This window comes from Phyllopteryx taeniolatus, chromosome 8 (genome assembly GCF_024500385.1).
Source record: "Phyllopteryx taeniolatus isolate TA_2022b chromosome 8, UOR_Ptae_1.2, whole genome shotgun sequence".
Taxonomy (NCBI): domain Eukaryota; kingdom Metazoa; phylum Chordata; class Actinopteri; order Syngnathiformes; family Syngnathidae; genus Phyllopteryx; species Phyllopteryx taeniolatus.
Window position 1 is genome coordinate 30,606,538 of NC_084509.1, and position 20,115 is coordinate 30,626,652.

The window sequence follows — 20,115 nt, forward strand, 5'->3', positions numbered from 1 at the left end:
TTCGTTAGAATCAGTGAGTTCATGAGTAAGAGTGTCCGAGTATGTTTGTTACCGAGTGAGTGAGTTAAGATTTACTGAATGAGTGTGATGAAGAGTTAGTGCATGTGTTAGGTAGAGTTAAGAGTAAATAAGTGAGTGATTCACAGAGTTAGAGAGCGATCGACACTTTAATGAGTTTATTGCATCAGCGTGATGTCGCTATCAGTCGTCCTCCACGTCTAGCCGGGTGTAGTAGAAGGTCACCCTGTCTGCGCGGCCCGCGTGGTACAAGGCCTGGCAGGTGTACGTGCCCTCCACCTCCCGCCGCACTTCATCGACCACCAGGGCGGAGGTGTTGGCGGGCACGCGTATGCGGCCCGCGCCACCCGGTAGAGCCTGCAGCTTGGGACCGCGGCCGTAGTCGTAGGCCAGAGCCACGCTGCTGTCCGAACCGGCTCTGGTGAAGCCCCAGATGAAGACGGACGGCGGGTCGGCGCCGCAGTCCAAGCGGACCGAGCCCCCCGTGGTCGCGCTCACGTTGAAGCTCAGGTACTCCACTTCCTCTGCGTCGAACAGATCCAAAGCTTAAAGGCACAGGAATGCCGCTGCTAAGTTATACTGACTGGAAACTGTCTTTAATATTTATGAAAACCCATAAGTTGAGTTTGTGGGAAAAAAAAAAATAAAAAAAATCAGTGGTCTTCGATGTTAAGGAAAATGCAGGTTAGGTTCGTTGAAGACTGAAATATCTTTGGCATTTACAAAAACTTACGTTAGGTTTGTCGAGACTAAAATTGCCTTTGACGAAGAAATGTGTATTTTGGGTTCAGTGAAGACCAAATTTCCTTTGATTATAAAAATGTCTATGTTAAAATACTCTAAATTGTTACAAAAATATGCATGTTAGCTTTGTAGAATACGCTAAATTGACTTTGACGCTTATGTTAGATTTGTTAAGGCACTTAATTGCAAGAGTATATGCACTTTGAGCTCAGTGTTTTTGATTAGCGGAGCTAAGTTTAGCTTGGGTTGTTAGTGGAAGTTGCGTAGACTTTTTGCACTTCTGCGGCATTTTTCCTAAATCAAATCATGTTTAAGCCATTTATTTTGAAGTGCAATGGGTTTGAAATGATATGACAGTAAATATTTGGGATCATAGTTTGAGGTATATTTAGGTTTTAATTTTCACTCTAGGCAATTCTAAAAAAATGTTTTAGAGGGATGTAAATTGCTCACATTATTTTGCTCTTGGTGGCAGGGCTCTCTTGTTGTTTCTGGGTATTGCTGACACGCTGGGATATATTTTCTCACTCTCGTTCACATGCAATTTCAGAGAAAATGAGTTGAGTCAGATGTTAATAAGTATCTTGGCGAAGAGACCTCACAGTTTGCCCGGAATGTGACAGTTCGTCTGCCTCGGGCCCGTTGGATGCATGCAAATTTGATCACTTTGGAGGAGGTTTCTCATTTAGACCAAAAGGTATGCCAGACCTTTGTGAAGTCAGTCGAGTGCTCACCTCGGAGAGGAAGAAGCAGAATCCAGGAGGTCGGCAGGAAGACGAGAGGAAACATCCGGAACATGCTGTCACGGCGTGGTCACAATTTCTCTTTGCTGCTGATTTTGTTGAGCTCCGCGATCAAATATTTAGCAGTGCTTGCAGGTCGGTCACGAGGGTGTCAAATGTCAGGATGGCTCATGTTTTATTCAAATCAACTCTTGCATGTTTTATTATCGTCAGAGTGGGAAAGACTATTTTCCCATAATGCATTGCCTCTTGGTGCAGACAGCGAGCCTTGCCCTTGCACGAAAATCAGCATACGCCGGAATTTGCGTTCCGTCGCGAGTGCGCGGGCTACGGAAATAGAACCCTGAGTCTCATCGACACTTGTGTGAAAATTAAGAACGTTAAAGTGTGACTTAAACTCCTACCTGAACAGTTAATCAAACTTTTAAGATGGCCCGTAACAGATGATTTCGATTTCCATTACTTCCTGTGGGAAAGAACAAAAATCTTTCCAAATCAGTGAACCAGCGTCCCAGAGACGCTCACGTTGAGTGCCAAAGGTGGGAAAGCAGAAACAATGAAGGATACCACCCCTATGAAAAGCTTTGTACCCCGAAAGGCACAATGACTAATAAAAGTACTAATCATGATGTGTGGTCCCTGAAGTGGCGCAGAAGCTTCCCAGCTGCAAACAGCAGGTTGGTGGGGAAGCAGGAAACGACAGGTAGTAGGATGTCAACAATGGATCCAAAACTGGCATTGATATTCCATGAATTGCACTGGTTGAACCCAAGATTCAAGACAATACGCGATGTGATTGAGTCTTAAGTTTCAGGCCACATTCGCTTGTTAAATCAGTTTCATCTGTTCTGTACGATGTTGCCCAAAAAGGAAGGAAAAATGTTGTTTTATTGGTACGCATCAGGACTGCTGCGTCGAATTTGCCTAATGAAGACATCAGCCGTAGAGAACAAACAACAAATGTGTTGTTTTGCAAATTCATCATCAGTTAACACCGGCTCATTGATCGTTATTCTATGTCACTCGTTGAAATGAGGTCCAGATGTGAACTAATTTCGGGCTCGTTTGCATAAAGTCAACACAAACCAACAGCAGGCATTTGCAAACGTTTTTCTTTGGCATTCGAGCAGTTTTGGCTTTGACGCTTCTGACGCAGGAACAGTTACACACGTCTCGAGATCGTTTGCAATTCATTCAATCAATAGTCGTATCTCTTATTTATAGCCAATAAGAGTTTGGAATGAAGGCTTATTTATCTGTTATTTAATGGGCTTCGCTACTCGCTGATGAAATGTCACCATTTATCTTCATAAAATATTCCCATATTTGTTTTTCAGACAAAAGGATTTATTTCTGCTGATTCAATTGAGCATTTTTTGCCTTGACTAACGGACTATAGCACACAAACAAATCAATGAGTAACTCACTAGCTCAACAGACTAACTCACTCCATAACTATATGACCAACTAACTCTCTGATACACTAACTCAGAAATCAACGCACTTTTGACGTACCAATTAACTCACTCACAAAATCTAACCCTATCACTAACTAACTAACTCACTCATCAACTCACTCACTCGCCATGCTACAAATCCTAACAAACGCGCTAAGGTACTTTCTCACTCACTAACCAACTAACTCCCTCAAGTCACACATTTCAACTTACACCCTAACGTGCTAACAAGAGTGTTCACTCAAGTCACTCATTCGAACTAACTAATACTGATTCACTCACTAACTTACTAATTCCAAAACTATTTTGCCTGCACGTACACTCTCTAACTTCTAACATGAAGTTACTCGCCAACTTACTCCTCTCTCACTCACTCGCTAACTAAATACCTCTCTAATTCTCTAATGACAAATCTCGAATTGGCTCGCACACATGCGCACTCTCCAACACACTAGCTCACTCACAAAGTCCCAAATCCTGAATAACACGCTAACTCTTCGTTGACCGACTCAGTGACTCACTCGGGGGGTCTCGGCAGGGGATGGGGTAGCAACAAGCTTGCCGGGGCCCCCGTAAAAGCTTTCAGGCGCTCCCCACCGAGTGCATCCGTCTGGCTCAAAGCGGACGCTTTTGTTTTTGGCAGCAGATGAAAGAGAAGACACTCATAGCTGAATCTGACTGTATCTGCGCAACACATTACTGCACCAGGCAGGCAACCACCTGTATGGTAAAAGGCACGGGGCAAGGTCAAGTGTGCCCGTTTTGGCGCCGGCAGTGATGTAAATCAGGGTTTCACAAACTTTACAGTGGAGAAATATTTCCCAAGAGTGCCCTCGTAATCCTAACACCAATTCAACATACACGCCGTGTGCGTTGGTCCCCATACGTAGATATGCACTTCTTTAAATGATATGACACCGAGTAAGTTAGTTAGCGACTATTTGGGAAAATGCCTTCACCACATACAGTTTTTGGATTCAATATTTAATAAGGAACAGCGATGTAGTTGGCCAAATAATGTATCCGACTTTGTCTTTGCACCAGTTTGTCATTGAAGCAGCCAAACTTGAGCAGTGAAGCTGAAAGCCCTACAATTTCTGCCTAGCAACAAGCGAGCGTGCGACGCGAAGAAATCATGTGAATTATTTTGATTTATGTTGCGACATCTGCTGAAGACATAATATTTTATTTCAGTTGTGAAGTTTTATGATAAACGACAAACATTTTTTGTTGTTTGCTGCTTTTGGAATAATACAAACAGTTCAGACAGTAAAGTTTCTAGGTATGTAGTCTACCTCTGCTTGTGTCAGCTTCTTCTTGTCTCGCTTCCAGCTTCTTTTAGACATTCAAGACATTAAACATTTTCTTTTTTTTTTTTTTTTTTTGTCTGCCAGAAATCTAACTTGAACTCATAAATTCTCATGAGTGGTGCCGGCATCTGGAACCAGTAGAAGTCTTGTCTGGAAGATAAAGTCAGGAAGATATGAATGCCAATGTCCAGTCTGGGATCAATTACATAGAAACGGAGGGGGCGGGGGCACACAGTATATCTCCGTGTAGATCCTCACACACAAACAAATTAAACAAACAACTTGAATGGGTTAGTTTGTATGCGCACGAGAGAGTCGCAGCGTGCATGCCTGAGAGTACGTGCGAGAGTGCATGCATATCTATGCGAAAGTGTGTGTCTAAGAGTGTTTTTGAGTGAGTGTGTGCGTGTCTGAATGTGCGTGCATATGACAGTATGTGTGAAATTGTATTTGTGTGTGTTTCTGAGTGTGTGTGTGTGTGTGTACGCGCATGAAAGTGTACGTGTATGGCCCTGAGAGTGTGTGTGTGTGTGCGCGTTTGTATATGTGAGTTTGTGTGGGTGTGAATGTGTGAGATGGTGTGTGTTTGCGGTTGCGGGACGGCCCCGCCTTCCCAGCCTCCCTGCGGCCTCCTCGCACGTTTAACGAGAAACTTGTGGCGGCTCCAGATGTGGACGCCCGCCCGCCGCCAGAAGCGCCGGCTCACGGGACAACGTGTTTGATCGATGGCGAGCGAGCCCCAAGTTTGCCTCTGCGGGCTTCACTGGCTAGTTAGCTCCAGAGTGAGTTAGTGAAACTGCTAACTCCTCAAAAAAGATTAGAGGAGTTAGTGACTAAGTGACTGAAAGAGTTGAAAGTTCTTGACTGAGTGAGTTATTAACATTGTTATGTGCCGCATTAGTTTGCGTTTGTAAGTTGATGAGTTAGTCAAACAATTAGTGAGCCAGTTAGTGTGTTTTGTGTGAGTTACAATTAGCAAGTGAGCAAAGGAGTTATTGATTGAGTGATGATTTAGTTAATAAGTTAGTGGGTTTTTTTTTTTTTGGTGGGAAGTAGTTTGTGACAGCTGGAGTTAGCGACTGAGTACGTTATGGAATGAGTGAGGGTGCGAGGTGGTGAGTTAGTTCATGAGTTAGTCAATGAGTTAGTGAGCCAGTTCATTTCTGGGTGAATTAGTTTGTGAGTCAGAATTAGCGAGTTAATGAGTTACTGAGTGAGTGAACGAGTTAGTTAATTAGTTAAAAAGTTTGTGTTTTTAGTGTATTATTTAGGGAGTCAGCTGGAGTTAGCGAGTGAGTTACTGAGTTATTGAATGAGTAAGATATCGAAGGAATGAGTGAATAAGAAGGGAGTGAGTTAGTCTGTGAAATAATTGTACACATGTAGAGATAATTATGGTGTTGAGTGACTTAATATGTTCGTGCATTAGTTTGGGTTTGGGAGTGAGCTAGAAAGTTAGTGAGGGATTTAGTGACTTAGTGAGCCAAGTAGCTCTTTTGCGCATTTCAGCGTGAGCAAGTTGCGCATTAGTTTATTTGGTAATTAGTCAGACAGTTGGACGGCGGGCCGATTGTCTCTGCAGGCTTTGGTGTCACACCTTGGTGATTCGATTTGAAGTCTAATTTCCACATTTTTACAAGAGTTCTTGCGGCAACATCTGCACGCCAGCCTTTCGGCAGCACACTGTGGGACGCGTAGGATGGAGGAAGGAGGAGGCTTGTAATGGAATGAATATTGAAAAGGGAATAGAAAAAAAAAAAATCATGTAAATATTCTGTGCCTGGGGTGAAACGACCATGTCATAAAACCTCTAAGTCTTTCCGACAATTGAAAAAGTCAATTGGGATGATTATTATTTTGACAAGAAGTCACTCATGCTACCTGTTTCAGATGCACGTGACTAGTCATACACCGTAACCGACACGAAAACCAGAAAGAGGTCTAAAGTCGAAAGAAGCAATGGTAAAGTCGGAAAGTCAACTCAGTCAAGAGCCACTTCCACTGCTGTGTCCTGTGCTGCAAAGAGAAACACTACTGCCATCTAGTGGCCACATGCGTTTTCTGCAGCAAAACCTATGGACACTGCTTAGTTTTTTTTCTTTCTTTTTTTTTTTAAATTTATTTTGTCAATTTGAGAGAGAGAGAGAGAAAACCTGTTTAGCTTAGGTTTTATTGTGCGAGGCCCATAAACTTGTGTCTGTCCACCTGCAAAAAAATGAAGTGATTTCTTGCTCGGCAACAGGAAAATAATCCCTGAAAATGTGGAGGCTGGTTGACACTAACCCGTCACAGCAGTCGACATCTACGAATGCGGCGTAAGAATACAAATTGTCACTGGTAATACCGGGAAAAATGGCAAGCATAAATTATGCAGCACTGTACACACAGAAAGTGAACAGAGATGTTTCTGCAGGTGAGTGAAGCAGAAGGGCAGAGCGTGTCCCCATGGAAACCATCAGCTTCATCATCCTCATCATCATCTGTCGCCAACACTCACTTCGACGACACTTCAACATTCTTACACACCGAGTACGCCCCAACAAAACCTTTTGTAATCCACTGTACATTATGCACAGTTTCAACATTACTAAGTTAAATACAAATTGTAGACATAATTTTTCGGTTAAACAAACAGGTCGAAAAGATGCAATGTCTTCATGAACTTCAAAGTTAAATACAACTGAACCATACCGAACAAATGGACTGTGCTAGCTTCCTCCCACATTCCAGAAACATGCAACTTAGGTCGTGACTACATTGGTTTGAACGTGAGTGTGGCGGCGCCCTGCAATTGGCCGGTGGACGACCAGTCCGGGGTGTACGCACGCCGCTTTTCTCCACTAAACTCAGCAAGCACTATGAAAAATGAATCGATGAAATGATTGGAGGAGTGGCTGCGGCTAGCTTTGTTTTCGACACAAAGCGTGTTGTTTGAATGGACATCCACCCGAGCGGACGCACCTCTGCGTTTATTTCCCGCAGCGAGCCCCACTGACATTCTTGTTTTGTCTCCTCACATCCGTGCCAGTTTCCATGACAACATGACTTCACTCTCTCATCCTCTGCTGCCATGCATTCTCCTGACCTTCCGTCGTTCTTTTCATTTTCTTCACCCCCCCCCCCCCCCCCCCCCTCCTAAAAAAAAAAATCGTGGTGCCCCATCCTCCTCTCATTCCCTGACTCTAATTGGTGCTCGCCGCATACCAGCGGGAAAAGTGATAGACGCGCATGGATGTTTATGATCTAAATATGATTAAAATATCTGCCTCCAGGCAATCTTCATCTTGCTGCTGAGGGGCATCTACCTATCTATTGACGCCTTTCAGAAGAGGCAACACGCCACAATCAAACAGTAAAATGGAGGTAATACAACATAAAAATACAAGGAACATAAATGTATATCTATATATTAATGCTTTATTTACCGCACTGTATAAATTTGCCTTCATTTTAAAAAAAAAATCCAAATTTGTCATGATGAGGGAAAACAATCATCTATTTTGGAATAATAAAGAAAACCATTCATGTATTGATTTGCCAATATGTTTGCTATTGTGGTGATGTACGACGACGCTACATCACACAAAACAGCTGCTTGTAATATTTTCATGAACATGTTTAGCTCTCCACGTGATGCAGCGCAGCCCTCGCGAACCTCAGTAATAATAATAAACACATTGCTAAATGACTACTTATCTGAGAGTGTCAATCAAAGGTGAGCATTATTATCACAACTGTTGCTACGGCTTACATTAGACCAAGGATGGGCATGGCATACGGCCAACTCCATTCTTTAATCAGGCCGACAGAGCAATTACTTTATTTAGAGCCCAGTAATACTTAATTAATTCAGCCATTTTCTCCCTGTAATATTTGTTGCATCAATTTAGCTGTTTTCCCCTAAAATGAGTCCATTCAAATGGTATACATATGAATATAAGTGCTGACTAACTTGCTTTTCATTTATCTCATTCAATATTCTGTTAACATATTTATAGTAAATACTGAAATAAAAATATTAGTAAAATGGCACACACATTATTATATTATGAAATAATGGGTTGATTTATTATAATTACTTTTAAATAGAAATAGTACATTAAAATAAGCACGGATTGTTATTTTATTATTAAATTCAAGTATTTTACATACACATTTTAATTATATATATATAGATATATATAATTTATTGACTCATTAATCAAAATAAACAATTTTATGTACGCATTTCACCTCTTTTAATCTACACTGAAAAAAAGTGTCTTGAATGTATTTAATTCGAACGTGTACATAAACTGATGTATATTATTTTTGGGGGGAGAAGAGGAGAACATTATGTCTGTTTACATGATTAAATTCAGAAATGTTTTTCTTCCAGTTTACGAGTGACCTGTCTCATATGCCCTTTAAAAAAAAAAATGGCCCTTGAACTCAAAAGTAGGCATTATCCAATTAAATGCAAATAATGTCTCTCTGTTCATCTATCTATGCCAGCGACATACAGTGACAGGCAGAACAATTAAATACTTTTCCACTAGATGGCAGATGGAACAATGAACCTGGGCATCCAACCTGTTGCCACTCATACAACAGAAAAATAACTTTACAGGACCAAATTTCACACTAAGGATCTTTATTAGTAAATTGAGAGGAAATCGTACTTCGGTCGATTTACTTTTTCTGTGATTCTTGTTTGGTGGTGTGTTTTAAGATTTCTCAAAATATGTGCATTGGCTAAATTAAAGGTAGGGGGGGGGAAAGCAACCGTAGTTTGCAAGACAAGCGCGGGTGTACCTAATGAAGTGTCCCGAGAGTGTCACTGTGGGAAGTCCACGCAATGACACTCGTCAGTGACTTACGGATGCCCGTGTGGACACTCTCATGATTGTCAGCTCCTCGATAGCGACTCGTCCTGCTCGGGAGTCGTGAACCGCGGCGAGGCGACGCGTCTCCGGATTTCAGCCCAAACTTCCAGCGAGACGAGCCGCGCTTTGCTAGCTTGAGGCACCGCCGCGGTGGGCGAGAGACTCCCGTGCGCCCTCCCCCCCCCCCTCCTCCTTCCGCTCTCCACTCCAGCGACCAGGGAAGCGACTGCGGCTGCTACGCGAGCCGGCTGAGCGAGCGCTGTTGGCGGCTTTCACCCCCGGGGAATGTCGGCCCGTGACGTCGGCCTCCTCTTCCTCCTCGGGTGTCGCACAGCAGCCAGATGGGGTAGAGTAAGCCGCATGTTTTACCAATAGCGTTACACACACACACACGCACGACTGTCTAATTTATGTGAAAACTCCGCTTTTTTTGTTTTGATTTATTGAATTAAATGTGCGGTAGTGGTTGACAAAAAAAAAGTTGAGTTAGCTAGTGCGGACGTCAATTAGCTTGCTAGCTCAGTTAGCTTCTGACGCATCCAGCTCGCCGGAGTGGGCTTCCATGTCACCGGCTCGCGTCCCCTGAAAATGAAGCCCCACACACCCTCTCAACCGAAGAGTCTGTCCCCTGACTTCACGCCTAGTCTGGCGGATGCCATAAGCCGCTCCGTGCTCCGTACCCGCTGCTTCGTATTAGCTTGTGGGCTCGCTAATGGGGGAGACGGCGGAAGCGGCGGTGCAGCTACGCCGAGCCGTGTGAGGTGACAGGGGGCTGTCACATCCACGCAGAGCCGGTGTGGGCATGCGGTGACTTGACATATTATCTCTCACACCGTGACTCATTGTCACATTTTAACGCTATATAACTTTACATTTTTTCTTGATTTCACTTCATGCTGGTGCCGAGAACTCGTGTTATTTGAGAGAGTCGTCAAATTAGAACATTAAACCATAAAAAAAAAAAAAAAAAAAAAAATGTTAACACGCAGCCTGGCGAGTGAGAACCGGTGTTGCGTGCTTGCTCGTCTTCCCCGCCGTGCGTGTGTTTTGGTGGCGTTTTAGTCCACGGTGACAACAAGCCAGCAGCCTGTTGCATGTATGGTTGCCATAACGCTGCTGCTACAGTTGTAAGTGCGCGCACACGCACAACACAGCCTGCGTGTTGTAGCTCCCATATCCCGGCTAGCTATATTTAGCCCACTAACTGAGTTTGCAACTTGATCCGAATTGTCTCGCTGAGCGCATTGGCGGCCAGTGCATTCGCTTCTGGGCCTTCGGTGAGGATTTACCCGACTAAATTCATTTCGTAATACCACCACGATCACGTTACAACGATAGAAACTAGAGGTGTCACAATTAATTGATTAATCGACAACAACTCCATCATCAAATTAATCGGCAACTGTTTGGCTAATGGATGAATCGTTAAGACCTATGGTTTAACTTAAAATTGTCCAAGTCCTCTGATTTCAGCCTGTCAACAGTACATATTCTCAGATTTTTTTAAAAAAAGTTTAATTTACTGAAAATTACTTTTTTTTTTTTTTTTTAGCAGTGGTATGAATAACCTGCAATTGAACCTGAAGCAAGTGCAGTGTATATCAAACTAGTGACCCTTCACACTAATTAATACCCAAAACGTACTTCTCAGTTTTAATAGGTTTAGTGAGTACATCACTCCCTCTTGTGTGTTATGGCTTACTTGTTGTTCATTTGGTTTTGTCTAATCGTTAAACAATACCAAATAAACAACAATAATAGTATTGTTAGTATAAAGTGATCTGAAAAAAAAATAAAGATTTTGCAATAATCTTTAGTCCATACGATTTTTTTCTGCTGCTATTCAATCAATTAATGGGATAATTGATAGAATAATGGAGACAAATATTTGATAGTGACAGCCCTAATCGAAACCATCAATTCTATACAGGAACACAATATAACAGTACACAACTGTGCCGTGGACATCGTCTGGATCAGTTCACAATCAATATTTTGCTAATAACATGACAAAAACATAAAAAAAATTTTTTTTTATAAATACCTCATACTCACCAGAAATGCTAATTAGTAAATTAATTTGTGCAGACAGACATGTTTTGCTAGTCGAAGTTGGCTGTAACGATTTTTGGTCTGACCAACCAATCAGAGTACGCAAATATGCCGACGTTATCGAGGACCAGCACTCTGGCTCTGTGAAACAAATATGAAATCGAGTTGGTTGAATAAACAGTCCCATTGCTAATACAATGAATGAACAGGCGCATATTTGTGGTTTGGTATTCGTGAATTTCACAGATTTTTTTTTTTGGGGGGGGACCATTGCTCTTTTATTTGTTGAAAAATTCAACCATTCACTGTTTATTGGTGGCGTCTCGGTTTCAAGGAAGTATGTTGAAGCGAGTTGAGCAGTTTCATATAGTCATAGCTAGTGCTTTTCTGCCATCTTGTGTCATCTGTTGTCCCGATCCCCCCCCCCCCCCCCCCCCCCCCCCCCCCAATTCCCGGCAATAGTTTAATTTCCATCGGTGAGCGTGACAGATTCTGAAGGCCCTGGGCATGATAGATTGACATGGCAGCACAGGCTGAAATCTGATTGGACAAATAAAATCCACATGTAGTATAAAAGCAGTGGAAGTGCAATGCTATGAAATGAAGACAATAGACTGTTGGGAGTGAATTAATACAATTTCATGGAACATATATTAGAATTTAGGTTTGTATACAGTATGTAAGTCACTGTTTAGGCCTGCAGAGAAGACCTTGCTGGCCCTGACCTGACCTGACCTGACCTGACCTGACCTGACCTGACCTGAGCTGACCACTGGCACAGCTACGGTACACAGTGTTGCTTGACACTGGCTGGCCCTGAAAACAGAACAGCGAATTTGTGAATAGCAAACAACGGCTAGGTGGGGGCTTACGCTAAAGGGAACCCCGGCATATTTAATCACAGTCACAATTCGGGAATTCACCAATTGTGATTTATTTTTCCGTGGAACTTAAGTCAAAAGTATTTGCTGAAAAACTCAAATCATCTTTAAGTCATTTTATTTTCAAGGGTAATGTTGTAACATTTTACAAGTTGGAAATGATAAAGTATTTTTGGAATGTAGTTTAGGGTGTATATATAGGTTTAAAATTATTCTTATCGGCAATTATAAATATGTTTAGGGGAGCGTCAGTGACTCGCAGATTTTCTTTATTTTCATCGAAATTGTTGAACTTGAACCATGCAGTATAAATCCAACCTAAGAGAGGTTTAAGTGGCCTATCATTTAGATTTTTAATCCAGTGGTTTTTACCTTGTTTGGTTGCAATTGGAGAGACAGCAGTCAGTGCAGATGAAATATGCAAGTGAGATCACGAGTGGTGGGGAGGACACAACTTCCTGTAACTTCGGTCTACAATTGATTTTGAAAGGAAAAGCTTGTGACATACAGTCAGTAAATTCTTGATGTAATTGAATTGCATCTGTGAATAGGAAGAAAAAAAAATGACTGAACTGTACTGTACACACACAGACTCCAATATTAGGAACACTATGTATCCAATGAGGTGCAATATGAGGGTTGTGACAGAAATGTTAGCTTTCACTTTTGATTGACACAGAAAGTAGGAAAAGTTGTATTTTGATTTTTGTATTTATTTTGTATTTTTTTCCTTCAAATTTTCGTCATAGAAATTTAATCTAACTATAAATAATCTGTTCCACGGTCCAACTGTCGCCATCATGAAATGTTTTGAAGTAATGTTTTAACATTCTTAACTGTACGTGTAAGGAGGACTTAACTGTTACTGTTATTACATTCCTTAGCCTAATGGGATAATTGCGGGAGTTATTTTTAACTTACTGTCTCAGGAAAAAAAAAAGAATAAATTGCAAAGTGCTTACTAAATATGTTTTTTGTTTGTTTGTTTGTGTAGGTTCTCAGTAATCTAGGTAATGCTAATCCGCAAAGGGCACCTGGACTCTTGTTATTTGTTGAATTTGTAGTCTTCCCCCCTTATTTTCTGAAAACAATTATGTGCAGCAAGTTCCATTCCCTGCTCAGTTGTTATCATCACACAAAAAAAGCTAAACTACCAATAATGCTAACTTGCATCAAAAGGATATGAGAAAAAGTTCAAATGTTCGAAAGAGAACGTGCAATTTTGTTAATTACAATAGAAATTTAACAAGTTGAATGTTAAAAGATATGAGTTTAAAAGTCTAAATGTTCTTTAGATTTTATTTTAAAAAGTTCAATACAAATTTGTCATGATTGTTTTCTTATGTATAAAAAATGTTAACAGATACCACACTGTTTATTTTTATTTTTTAAAAGGTTTGTTCCAAGAGACTTGACATTTTTTAACTTAAAGTTAAATATATATATATATATATATATATATATATATAGTCACCAAAAGCACCAAGATGAGGTACAGACCCACCCCCCTTTATTTAAGCTGTGAGTTGTTTCTTGAAATGTTTAACTGATTAGTATATGTTGACATACAACATATTGAATTGCTTTAAGCATGTTTCATAAACACAACGTGTAATCCACTGTCTATTTTTCTGTATGTGGTCCTTAGTGGAAGGAGTCTGCCCATTCCTGGTGGAAAGTGTAAAAAATAATTATTTGTGTGCAACATTGGCGTGCTGCCATCTTGTTTGAGGGCACCGACACAAAGTAAACAACACATGTTTGTTGTAGTCATGCGCTTGTGCGTGTCTCTAGCACTAGTTTACAGACCAACCAGCGCGGCGACCTGCTGGGCTTCAGGTGACACGGGCAGGTATGTTAGCACGCCGTTTAGCCCTAATTGGCTACCTGGCGTCGTTAGCGCCCTTAACTCTTGTCCGAAGTTGTTTTCTTCCCGTCGTTGTTGTTGTGCGGACGCTGCTGTGACCATCTGCTCTCCTGTGCCACACCACCGCTTTTGTACACACGGTTGGTTCGCCAAACACGGTTCGCCGAACGGAAATGAAATTCTCCAGCTGTGACGGCAAACAGCCGGCTGGTAGCTCATCAAATTAACGGTGGCGATGGGAGTGGGAGGTGTTCATCCTGAAAGCAGACAATTAAAAAGTTGCAAAAAAAGTGTCACGAATGTGTCTGTGAAGCTGAGGGGGGATGTTTGTTTTCTTCCTATCGGCCTGCTCTCTGATGATGATGATGCTGCTGCATTTTCAGACATTGCCTTGCTCTAGTTGGCAGACCTCCAAGCACGCCTTACAAAGGATGCGACCGTTGACCCGCCATGCAAACACCAACCGCTACTTCCTTGTTTTGATACCGACCGAGCCTTGGCTATAGCCTGGTACACATGTATTGATTTTTAACATCTTAAATGATCTATTAAATGTGAGAGGTTCCACATATGCAAAGGGGAAAACAACTTGCAGTGTGTGTTTACTTCTCTTATAGAGTGTGCAGTGAACTTGCACCTATTTGTGGTTCGCTATTTACAAATTCACCTTTGCATGTCGGGGAGGAGCCATATTTAGCCTCGGTAGGGAGTAGGCTTTACACAAATCAGGATTTTTGGGGCCGATCACTGATCGGCAAGTTTAAAAAAAAAAAAAAACGATCACCGATCCGATGACAAGATGGAGAAATGTGTCTGTTTACATGACTTGTTCATTTATTGTTTATACTGTACTTGTATACTTAAGTATCTAACTTATTCTCTGGTATTTTAGACAAAAGTTAACGCATCAATGACCTCTAGGGGGCATTCAAGGATTGGCCACTGACATAAGTTTAGGTCAAATCAACATAAAGAAAATAATGGGTGCTAATTTACTGTAATTAAATTACTTTATTGCAATTAAATTACTTTCATAAATACTGTTAATGACATGCTTACTCTAACTTTCTCACTGTCCCGGCTATATGGACGGGTGTTGTCCAGAGTTTGCGTCCGTTTTGCTTTTCCTTTTTTTCCCCAGCCCCACGCTGCGTCGGATTCCTACGCGACGGCGACGCAGAGTAAATGTATTTTGCGTCATTGATCGGATTGGCGAATTATGACATGAAAGTCGATCGGCCGATCAGCATAAAATGCTAATTATCAGCCGATACAGATCAGGCCGATCAGATCAGTGTAAAGTCTAGTAGGGAGTGGAAGGTACGGAGATTTTTCACGACGTGGAGGGAGCCCCCGTCTAACTAACCTGGCTAATGGGGAATTAAAATGAATATTCAACATTATCCATGACCTAAAAATGTACCCACCCTTAAATCTTTGGAGTTATGGTGAAAAGGTTTGTGAACGAAATCTTCATTCCTTTTCAATTCATTGTCCTTTTCAATTCACTTGCGTTTATATATTTGTTTTATACTTAAATACACGGCAGATAATGAGCTATGTTGTAGCAAGTTTTGCGTCTGTGGATAAGAAGGAGAGGTGGGCGGGTACGAGTGGAAGAGGAAGTGTGGGGGGAGCCTGTGTAATGGGAAGACGTTTAGCCTGCACAGCAAAGTTGTGTTGTTGTTTATGGCACAGAAAGCAAGTTGCAAGTCCTAAAATTGATGATCCGTCATGTGACTGGAGTCTCCCACCTCTGGTACACACGTGCATTTTTTTTATTTTCTATTTTTTCAAAAATCAAATGATCTGTAAGCCATTTATCTTTAAGGGTAATGTTTCAAGATGAGTTGGAAACACTATTAACGTTTTTTGGGATCATAGTTTGTGGTATATTTCTGAGTGAAAGTATAAATATAGGCAATTCAAATCATTTTGGAGTGGGCATCAATTAAGTGTTTTTTTTTTTTTTTTTTTTTTCTCCTTTGTGGCATGTGCTTGTCCTCAGTGAATATCCGGTGTTTACTGTATCAGATGGGACAATCACGGGAATATTGTTAGGGTGTAAAGTTTAATACCCACACTCATTTCTTTCCACCCTATTCAACAAGTTTAGTCACGCACACACGCGTCTAGTGATCTCATTGCGAGATGCCGAATTGCTATGTGAAAGTGCACAAAATTACGCTGCGCTGGTTTGTGCGTAAAATGTTACATCACGTATCTTCTGTTACCATTCTAATGTGCCAATGTTTCAGGATCTTTATGTGAAAGATGGAAAACTACCTCTCACGCTCGATGGATTGATTAATTGACTGTGTCCCAACAATTTAGTCCACATAATCTCCCTACTCTTCACACATGCTTGTTGTTGTCTCCTGACATGTTGTGTGTTTTTCCGCTGCCTGTGCGGCGCGTGAGGTTACTTCAGGTCGTCATCTATGAACACAAACCTCTACCAATGACAAAGCGTTTCGCTTTATCAGTTCCATCCTCGATAAACTGCAAATTAGTCAGCCCGCATCTATCATCTGCATAGCCGCCGTCCTGTGCCTGTCAAGGGGTAAAGTACACCGTGTGGTGGCTGGGCGAGCTTGCGGGAAACGGCAGACTTCGCCTTCGTGGCTTTGGAAGATGGTTGCCGTGGCAACAAAACAAGCAGAGGCCAACCAGCAGGTCGGGGGCTTGTGATAGGCAAATGGACGCGGCGTCGTTTGATGTTGCAGACCTGTGACGTTTTGCGCGGCGAACACCAGAGTGGCGGGGCGAGTCAAAGCAGGAGCGTTAAAAGAGCGTGCACATGCAGCCTTCGCGAACCTGCCAGCGGGTTGCAACTTGCCCGAGACGTTAATTCCTCACAAGCTTAAAACATTACGGAACAACACCGATGATTGAATGATTAGTTTATATTCAAGACTCACTCAGGATGCTCTTCATCATTTACTCACTGCTTTTCATTGATCGTCGTGGCTTTCCAATGTAACCTTTTGCCGTAGTTGCTCCCGCTCACTGACATCATTGGCTTCGGCACCAAGAGAGTGAAAGTTGGCACTGGCTTGTTTGCTGATTCAGTGTCTGTTTCAAAGCAGGAAATCTCTGCAGACTTGCATGTCAATGTCAATCAGTGGGGGGAAAAAACAAAACGTTTAGCAGACACAGAACAGTTGGTGTGTACTTCTTTTGTGTGGAAAAAAATATTACTGTCAATCCAAAGCGTGTTATGTTTTGTGAAGGTGAAATTTTTGTACAAAGTGTTTTTAAACATGTCATATTACATCGCCACAGCGATTAATTACACAGATTGAATAAGGGTTAAAAGTTTCCACTGTGGGTGGTGTGGGGGGTAACACTTCTATTGGTGGTTTTATTCCATCACAGGTCATGTGTGTTGTGTTGGCCTCTTATTTTCCCTCTGGTGCCTGAAGTTTGGTAACTGGCTAAATTCTTTTGAGAAAAAAAAAAAAAAAAGCCATTGTCTAAATGAACATGCTCCTGCGTCATTCATCAGCGGGTGTATTTATTTGTTTGTGTCCTTGCACTGGAGCATCACTGTTCCACCAATCTCCGCATCTCCTAGTATTATCAGTTTGTTCTAAAAATAGTTGGAGCACCACTGCTTTTGGTGATCCAAGCATCCCATTACCAGTTCTAATTGTTGACTTACTGTAAGGTTCTCAAACATTTTGGGTCCCCTCACAGAGGAGACACTCCTCTGAGAGTTTCCCATATTTTCATACATTTTTTTTTTCTCATCACTATTTATCATCTAGCTGTTATGCCTAGAAAAGGTCAGGAAAATTTTGTTCTGCAACCAAGTATACAAAGTAAAAAAACCGCCAAAGAACCTTGTGTGTTGACATTTTAGTGGGTGGAGATAATTGGAACACAGAGCTCTTACTACTCTATGTTTCATGAGCCTACATCGGTTTCCTTTTGTTCATGTTCGTTCTGAGATTAGTTTAGTGTGAACGACGCCGTCTAATCAGTTTGCACGTGTGCCACCAGGTACATGTGATTAGTCATGGCCGCCTTTGCATAACAAGCTTGACTGGTGTGTGTGCATTTTGAAAATGCGTCAGTGTGTAAGTCTGCACGCTGACACACCAGGACATCGTCCCCCAAAGCCATCCTTATAGTTGAAAAATGATATTCGATAGACAGGGAAATCTTTTTATAATTATATATATATATATATATATATATATATATATATATATATATATACACTTAAAGCTCAAAGTTTGTGTGTCTGTTTTCAAAGAACCGCCCTCCCGCACGCCCCCGAACGCCCCTGCACGTTCTGGCACGCCCCCGCACGCTCCGGCACGACTCCAAGGTTTCGACGCCCTCTTTAAATACCAAACTAATAATATATATCATGACAGGTAATTCTTACTATTACATGTGACCAATGACATGTAAAAACATGCAGAAACATGTACTATAAAGGCTTCTTTATACTCGCGCTGACGTCAGTGCGGGTATCCCGCACGTAGTTTGGCTTTATACTCGAGCGCAACCCATGCGCGCTGTTTTGAAAGTGTGCTGCAATTCTCCTCCAAGTGCGGGGTGTCGCTACCGCTGCCATTGGCTAGGACGCCAGAGGGTGGAGTTTCCGCTGTATTTTTTGGCCATTTCCGGTAGCCGTTTTTACTTTCCGTTCCGTAACAAGGAACAAAGCAACAACAATGGCGACCGTGCTCTGTTCCACAGTCGCCATTGTTGTTGCTTTGTTCTGCTAGAACAAATGGACCTAGATGACCAGATGATACGTTTAATTATGCTGCAAAATCCATCGAGAAGGCGGCGGCGGCGTAGGTGCTATGTGGAACGGTGATTACATCATCACAGCATGTGACTAAAACGGACCAATCACGAGAGATTATCTCCGTTGCATTCTACGCGCAGCAAAACGTTTTGCCGCGTGCATGTCAAGCGACGCGGAGGGGCCGCGTTGGCCAATTCATCGCTCACGTGATGCAATGCGGGTGTTGTCCGCCGCGGGAGTATAAATTTCAGCCTCACGACAGTAAATATTCGCAGATTTATGCAGTCCTCCGTGAAAGCAGGCTGATTATCTTGGTGTTTAAGCAAAGTAAGACATTTGCAAACATCTGCTTTTACTTTGAAAAACAATGATCAACATGTTGGCCTTTCTTCTGACATGTTATAACCAAACCAAAAGAATCATAATCCATTTGTTTCTGCACTTTCTGCACTGTCAATTTGAAAGAATGTGCTGTTTTTGTTTCAAGATGGACATTTTGAAAAATCTGATTCCTCGACTAATCGAAAGTATAATCGACAGGTTAATCGATTATTCAAAATAATCACTAGTTGCAGCCCGAGTTCCCAGATGTGTTGATAACATTTAAGTAAGTCATTTAATCTATTTTATTTTTTAGGAGTCACAAAGTGACTTCTAGCAGTGGTTATCAAACTGACCCCTAGGGGTCTGCAGGTTGTAACTTGGGAGACCGCAAAATGCAATACGTTACAATTTTGTTATTTTTCTTAAACACACACCTACATAAGGCGGCACCGTACACGACTGGTTAGCACATCTGCCTCACAGTTCTGAGGACCGGGGTTCAAATCCTGGTCACCTGTGTCGAGTTTGCATGTTCTCCCCGTGCCTGCGTGGGTTTTCTCCGGGTACTCCGATTTCCTCCCACATCCCAAAAACATGCATGGTAGGTTCATTGAAAACTCTAAGTTGCCCATAGGTGTGAATGTGAGTGCGAATAGTTATTTGTTTATATGTGCCTTGCGATTGGCTGGCGACCAGTTCAGGGTGTACCCCGCCTCTCGCCCAAAAATAGCTGCGATAGGCTCCAGCACGCCCGCGACCCTAGTGAGGAGAAAGCGGTACAGAAAATGAATAGATGGATGTTTTAGCACATGTGGTATTGGAGTAATTAAAAGTAATCAAGTTACATTCATATTATGGTACTTGGCGCACGTAACTAACTTTTTTAACAGCTAATAACTGTATTGGAATACATTTTTCAAGTAACCCCCCCCCCAAAACCTGCATGGAAACATTTTAATAATTTATTTCCAAGATGAGAAGTAATTATTCTCAGTCATTTCACGAGCCCGTTAATAAACTGGAATATGTGCGCTACAGCTAGTTTACCCGGAAAGACAATAGCCTGCGGCACAGCCTTGCCAAAAT

The 20,115-nt window shown here is 42.0% G+C and overlaps 2 protein-coding genes across 5 annotated transcripts in view; one reads left to right on the top strand and one right to left on the bottom strand.

The window, feature by feature from the left end:
- Positions 1-161: 161 nt before the first annotated feature.
- Positions 162-9,263, bottom strand: LOC133482355 (V-set and immunoglobulin domain-containing protein 10-like 2). 4 transcript variants are annotated; one of them, XR_009789765.1, is made up of 4 exons: positions 9,132-9,263; positions 5,870-5,988; positions 1,216-4,422; positions 162-563 (listed from the first exon to the last, which is right to left on the bottom strand). XR_009789765.1 is itself a non-coding variant. In XM_061782413.1 (4 exons), the coding sequence occupies exons 3-4, from the start codon at positions 1,558-1,560 to the stop codon at positions 202-204; spliced, it is 426 nt and encodes a 141-aa protein (XP_061638397.1). In that variant the 5' UTR covers positions 1,561-4,422; positions 5,870-5,988; positions 9,132-9,263; the 3' UTR covers positions 162-201. The 4 variants fall into 4 exon arrangements, 2 of the variants coding, with proteins under 2 accessions (XP_061638397.1, XP_061638398.1); XM_061782413.1 differs by having other exon boundaries at positions 1,497-4,422; XM_061782414.1 differs by lacking the exon at positions 5,870-5,988 and having other exon boundaries at positions 1,497-4,422; positions 9,132-9,256.
- A 79-nt stretch (positions 9,264-9,342) lies between these two features.
- Positions 9,343-20,115, top strand: part of bcl9l (bcl9 like) — a 28,932-nt gene continuing 18,159 nt past the window's right edge. The window contains 1 exon segment of the mRNA XM_061782406.1: positions 9,343-9,483. The gene's annotated coding sequence lies outside the window, so the exon portion shown is untranslated.